The sequence below is a fragment of the Hordeum vulgare genome, chromosome 3H, assembly GCF_904849725.1.
Source record: "Hordeum vulgare subsp. vulgare chromosome 3H, MorexV3_pseudomolecules_assembly, whole genome shotgun sequence".
Classification (NCBI taxonomy): domain Eukaryota; kingdom Viridiplantae; phylum Streptophyta; class Magnoliopsida; order Poales; family Poaceae; genus Hordeum; species Hordeum vulgare.
In genome coordinates this window covers 464,925,854-464,932,262 of record NC_058520.1, presented here as the reverse complement: position 1 = coordinate 464,932,262, position 6,409 = coordinate 464,925,854, and the positions used below count along the sequence as shown (strand labels likewise).

Below are 6,409 nucleotides of genomic sequence, written 5' to 3'. Positions count from 1 at the left end.
ATAATATTTGCGATCACCCAATGCTGAATACACTGCTCGAATCCTAGCACAGAATGCGGCAAGAGGATTTCCTGGGATGCTTGGAAGCATCGACTGCGTGCATTGGGCATGGAAAAACTATCCATTTGCTTGGCAGGGGATGTACAAAGGCGACAAAGGAGGTGGCAGTGTGGTACTTGAGGCAGTGGCCACACAAGACTTGTGAATTTGGCACTCCTTCTTTGGTATGTCAGGAACTCACAATGACATCAACGTAGTGAAGTGCTCGAATGTCTTTGTAAAGCTTGTTGAAGATCATTCTCCTCCGGTGAACTTCGAGGTAATTGTGCGCCACTACAATAAGGTATACTATCTAGCAGATGGTATCTATCCGATATGGTCCACATTTGTGAAGGCTATCTCAAAACCTATGGCAGGAGGCAAGACGTCACACTTTGCTAAGAATCAGGCGGCTTGTAGGAAGGATGTCGAACGAGCATTTGTTGTGCTCCAATCTCGATTTGTTGTTGTCCGGTACCCCGCTCTGACCTAGGCGAAATCTGAGATGTGGGAGGTGATTAATTTTTGTGTCATCTTGCATAACATGATCATTGAGAGCGAGCAGGAAGAGCTAGTGTTTGACGTTAAACCATATTTCAGGCAGGGTCCTCTAGCAGTTGTTGATGACCAGGTATCGACAACATGAGTTGTCTTCCTCAATATGCGTTAGGAGATCCGAGACGCATATGTGCGTCAAGAACTGCAGGACGATCTATTTTAGCACTTATGGAGTCTCAAGGACAACGCCTAGTTTGATTTGTTTTAATTTTTGTTCGAATTATGAGCTTGTTTCGTTGAGCTATTTGATTTGTATCGATTTCTGTGATGAACTTTGTCATAAAAATTTAGTTTTTGTTTAATTTATGACGAAAGTGAGGCGGATTTGCGTCGAAATTGGGCCGAAAGTGGCATCCGGGAGACGACCTACCCCCGGTCGAATTTAGCGTTGGTCCGTCCCCAAGCGGCGCTATTTCAGCCCCTGAAGGACCGAACGGCTGAAGATGCTCTTACATGTTAATGAAAATCAACGGTCCTCACAGTTAGTTGGAGAAAGAAAAACTATTGTATGACATTTCTTTTTTACATTTTAATAAATGTATTAGCAAAAATGCCTTTTGGACCTCAGGCTCCATGGCACCCTTTATTTTTTTTAAATCAAAATTCAAATTTTCAGTTTAAAAAAATCTAAAAAATATGCAAGTACACAAGGATGAATTTTATATGTGTGCAAAAATTAAGTGTGAAATACCTTAAAATGCGATCTACTCCCTCCGTTCCTAAATATAAGTCTTTTTAGAGGTACAACTAATAAACTACATACGGATGTACATAGACATACTTTGTAGTATAGATTCATTTATTTTGCTCTGTATGTATACACCTAGTGAAATATCTTAAAAGACTTATATTCAGATACGGACGGAGTATGAAAAAGAACAAATTCATTGACTTTTGAAATGAATACTATCATGTGTTAAAAAGCCACAAATTTTTCAATTTTGCATAGACCTCGTTTCAATGTATTTTATTCTTAAAATTTGCACACATGTGGGTTATGCCTCCATGTATATCCGTACTTTTTTCAGATTTTTCTGAAATATAAAATTAGGAATTTTGATGAATTTTAGGGTTTTCAAAAACAGACCTTCATGAAGGCCGAGCTTCAAAACGCCCTACTCATGTATTAGTACATTATAAGTTGGAAAATGCCTACCTTTAGCCGGCGGATCGCACGCGAGCGATCCGCCGCCTCCTCTATGCAGCACGTGTACGCGTGTCTTTGTGTCTCTCTTCTTATAACATTACGTCTGTTGCAAAATTATCATCTGCAATAGCATTCATGTTGCAAAAAATATTTTTATTTTTTGCAAAATTATCTATGTTGCAATTTTTCCCGAAACAACACATATTTTGGAAAAAAAATCTGCAAGAGAATATCAGTTGCAAAAAAAAATCACAACATAGCCACTGTTGCATAAAAATTCTGCAACACAATCTCTGTTATAAATATTTCTACAACAGAGTCTTTGTTGCAAAGTAGAGAACATGTTCATCTCGCTAGATCCAACGGCTTGTGAGGCGACGGAAAGATCCATCGAGCGACGCCTAGCAGTCCCTTATTAGTTCTGCTGCTTGTGCAAAACATTAAATAGTACACAGGGCATATGATACATATAAGTGAAATTAATCTGGAGGAGATTTGGAACTGCTTCGAAATCAGCGGAAGATGTACACCACGAAGAGCACCAAAAACACAAGCAAGTGATCGAGCACTATCCCTTGTTCGACAAGAGGATGGTCTCGGTGCAGCGGTGAAGTCATCTCTAGGAGCAAGGAGAAGCAGTTCTGGTAGAGCCCGTTCCCATTTTCATCGCTCGCGGCCGTCGAAAGTTGCTGTGGTGCAGACTGATTCGCCGTCATGTTACCGATTATGGTCATGGGACGGCGTAACTCCACCCCTACAAAATACAGAAAACGCCAAACACATGTGTAAATACAGTAGTCGGTCGTACAACTGCAGCACACTGGTACTCAAATGGTCAAAACGGTCGCCAGCTCTTCGATCGTGTGTGACCCTGCGTGAAGGGGATACTAACCGCCCATGACGAGCTTGCCAGCGGCGATGAACGCCGGCGAGGCCGTGGCGCTCCGGCACAGCAGCGCGGATGCCAACAGCGAGTAGGCGAGCACGATAGCTCGTGTCCTCATGGTGCCGCCGCTTGCTTTGCTGCTGTGTTTGCTCGTTTTGTAGGCTGCGACGACACAACTGCGTGATTTGGTGGTTCACTCGTCGGGTTTATAAAGAGGCGGGAATTAGTGCTGCTTTGTTTTTTGTTTCTCAAGTCAGCTGATCGGACTTGATTCGCCAGCAAGCCGCTTCTGACCTAGTACCGCCATTTTGTCTGCTGTATTTATTTTACTTGTGATATATATGACGTCTACAAGTATGGGCCGTTGGATTTCCCGCAGCTGGGCAGATGAGCGACGGGAACGGCTGCTGATGGAGTCTGTCACGGTTGGCCACCATCCGGATTTATCCGGCGGAATGATTTTGTCAAAGGGTGCATGCTGCCCGGCCGGCCGGGAAAGCCGGTCAGCTACTAGCGCGCGACACAATTGCGTCGGATGTATTTGTCGTCAGCTTGGTCAAAAATGATGGACTGATGCCTACGGAAGGCTCAAGAGTCCAAAGGTGGTATTGAGGTATTGGGGTGGAAATTCCATCTTAGGGCACCTTCAATAAGATGTGCATATGCAAAAATAATTACCTTTTGCATCTTGGAGGCCTAAAACGCTTATTCAAAAGATGATGTAGATGTAAACAAACATCTTCGTCTTTAGAAGATGTAAACTATAACGCTTTGCTGTGTAAATTTGCATCTCCAACGTTTCTTTTCCCACACAGAGCCACCGTCCGATTCCATTCCGCTGCTGGCCGAATCCACCCCAAATCGACATCACGACCGTAGCCGGCCAGTCACGCCGCGACTTCGTCGGCCCGTCCCTCTCCGCCTGCCTCGCTGGCCCGCCGTCCGCAGCCGTCGATTCACTTTCGGCCATTGCCGAATCGAAGCATTTTCAGCGGCTACGACTAGCCTAAATGGCTTCTCCGGCGAGGTATATGATGGGGTACGCTCATTCGTAGCCGAAGACCCCCGCCCGAGTTGGGAGAAGCGCCACGCCGCCCGCCGGACGGCCGCAAGGCTCGGCCATGCTTCCGACCGCCCTAACCACCCGTCGACCGCCCGCTCTCTTTTGTGCACACGTGCGGCCATCCCCTGTGTTGGAAATGAACAAAGCTCGTTGGTTTCCATGTATGTTAGAGTTCGTCGATTGCATGCATTGAAAGTGGAAATATACCCCAAGAGCATGGCATGGACAATTCAGGGATCGTGGGAAGGATGCCACTATCATTCTTGAGGTCGTTGCACATCAAGAAACATGGTTTTGGCATACATATTTTGGGATGCCTCGATCTTGCAATGAAATCAATGTGCTCGACATGTTACCTCGTTTTTCCAAGTTAGCAAGTGGAGAAGGAGCATCGGTGACCTTCGAAGCAAATCACCGCACATATAACTACGGGTACTATCTTGCAGATGGCATCTATCCAAGATGGAGTGCTTTTGTCAAGCCAATTGCAAAACCCCAAGGTAAGAAAGAACTCACCTTTCACAATGCACAAGCTCTTGAGAGGGCTTTTGTAATTTTGCAATCTCAGTTTGGTCCATCTAGATTCTAGGATCAAAAAGTACTTTGGTATATCATGACTGCTTGCGTGATTATGTATAACATGATTATTGAGAATGACCGTGGGCATGGCTTAGATCACACCTTCTATCATTTGAAGGACATAAGTGATTATGCTGATGCGAAGAGAGGAGTGAATCAAACACTTCATGAACGTGTACAATAATATTAGAGACTCCAATGCACACGATCAATTTCACAACAATTTGATGGAGGAGTATTGGAAATGGCATGGTGAAAGTTGTGCATAGTTCCATAACTTGTTTGTTGTATTGTGCACAAACTTTATTGTATTTGTGTTGCATTTGATCTTGTGAATTTGATGAATTATGTAATAATTTGATATTGTAGACATGTTAAATTGTTAAGTTGATTATCGAATGTTCTATTTCAATTTGTGCGGCTAAACAGTGGTCGTACAACAGCTGCACAACAGCTACAACGATCGCGCGGTCGGTTTCGCATCTCTAGTTTGCATCTTCTATCGGTGTTGCTCTTTTACATATCCGTTTTGCATCATCTTTTGGAGTTGCCCTTTTTTAGAGATGCAAAAAGAACTTTTTAAAGATGTAATTTTTTTACATCTCCTGTTTTACATCTCTAAATTTGCTTCTTCTATTGCAGATGCTCTTACACTGTAACTAACTCTCAAATAACTAGTTGAGTGCCCCCCGCATTTACGTCGCTAGACGTTCTTTTTTCTTTTTGAGAATCTACACGGCTAGATGTTCAACGTATATCTACAGATGCTATTTTTTTGATAGGGTCACCAACCCAAAATTTCATCACTATTTTTCCATGAATATGTTGTATATAATGTAAATCACTGTTAAATCTTCTATAACACTAATTTTCCTAAAATTGGACGGCCTAGAATTAATTGAGTACAACAATGTTGATTTTGACATCCCGATTTTAACTCGTTCATGCCTTGGGCATTTACTATTTTGTGGGCCCTATGTGTAAGTAGCTTAGCCTTGTGGGCTTCTTGATCAGTTCCCGTGGTAAAAGCGGCGTGGCGGCTGGGGATTTTTTTCGCTCGCCGCATGTCCATCTCCATGGTCGGTTGCTGGTGTGGGAAGAGGGCCCGAGGCGATTTGCGGCGGGGTGGGTGCCACCAGAGCTCGACCTGCACCGTGGACCGCCGCCCCGCTCTCATGTCTCCTTTAGATCCCATCGCTCTCCATTCTCGTGATGCTAGATGTTGTCACAACCTCTTTTTTCATATCCACCCCCCCCCCCCCCCTAAAAAAATCTCTCACATCTATGAGTGGTTCAAGAGGAAGAAGAATATCACAAGTCCACGGTGCTCCTTATGAGGGAGATGAAGATAGAGGACGTGTAGGAAATATGCATGTTTGCTTCAGGTTGGGGAACACCTAGGGCTGGTAGCGAAGACAGTGACCTTGTAGTGTGGTGTACAAAGCGAAGATGGCCAACATCGAGTTGCCACTGTTGCGTGAGGGAACTACCAAATGTTGGTTCATACGACCCTATCATGGGGCATGTCGGGGCCCAAGGACGAGCTGCACGAGAATTGGTGCCTCTACAAGCCTTCAGGGTTGGGGCAAAGAGAAGATGAGTGTACTACTTCATCAGCCGAAGACTCCACCACCTCCTCCACCTCTTCTATTGTATACAAGTCGTAAGGTTATTTCTTTGGTGACAGTCTTTTTTTGTTTATTTGATCCGAGTGGAAGACATCTTTTTTCAAGATTGTTGGTAGTTTGTTTGTTTTGTCCATTATTTTCTACAAAGAATTTGTATGGATTGGTGCTCCTGTTGATCCTCCATTCCTTGCAAATGTTTTGATCCGAATGCTACAGGTGGAGACCTCATCATTTAGATGTAGCCTCAAAGGAATTTGTTTACAATACCATCTTGACTAGATATATATGGGATGATATGATTTTGAACAAAGTTTAGTTAGGTGATAACAAACAAAATATACTATCATTTTATTAGAGGCAGAGGTGGTGCGTTGGTACTGGTTACAGTTTCAAAACCATTCAGGCTCTAATTTGGTAAATAAATGCTTAATCTACCTAGTTTCTTATATTACCCTGGTTTCGTGCAAGTCGATGATTGGATATTCATGTCCAGTTTCTTGGTTGTTCAA

The 6,409-nt window shown here is 43.6% G+C and overlaps 1 protein-coding gene across 1 annotated transcript; it reads right to left on the bottom strand.

Moving 5' to 3' along the window:
- Positions 1-2,010: 2,010 nt before the first annotated feature.
- On the bottom strand, positions 2,011-2,793 carry LOC123440178. The gene is made up of 2 exons (XM_045116752.1): positions 2,637-2,793; positions 2,011-2,498 (listed from the first exon to the last, which is right to left on the bottom strand). Exons 1-2 carry the CDS (start codon positions 2,746-2,748, stop codon positions 2,257-2,259), a joined length of 354 nt encoding a protein of 117 aa, XP_044972687.1. The 5' UTR covers positions 2,749-2,793; the 3' UTR covers positions 2,011-2,256.
- Positions 2,794-6,409: the final 3,616 nt, after the last annotated feature.

Bases quoted from the DNA above. Each gene is read 5' to 3' on its own strand.
- LOC123440178 (XM_045116752.1), bottom strand. From the start codon at position 2,748: ATGAGGACACGAGCTATCGTGCTCGCCTACTCGCTGTTGGCATCCGCG. The intron at 2,499-2,636 runs GTTAGTATCCCC...TGTATTTTGTAG, and splicing joins TGGCAAGCTCGTCATGGGCG to GGGTGGAGTTACGCCGTCCC.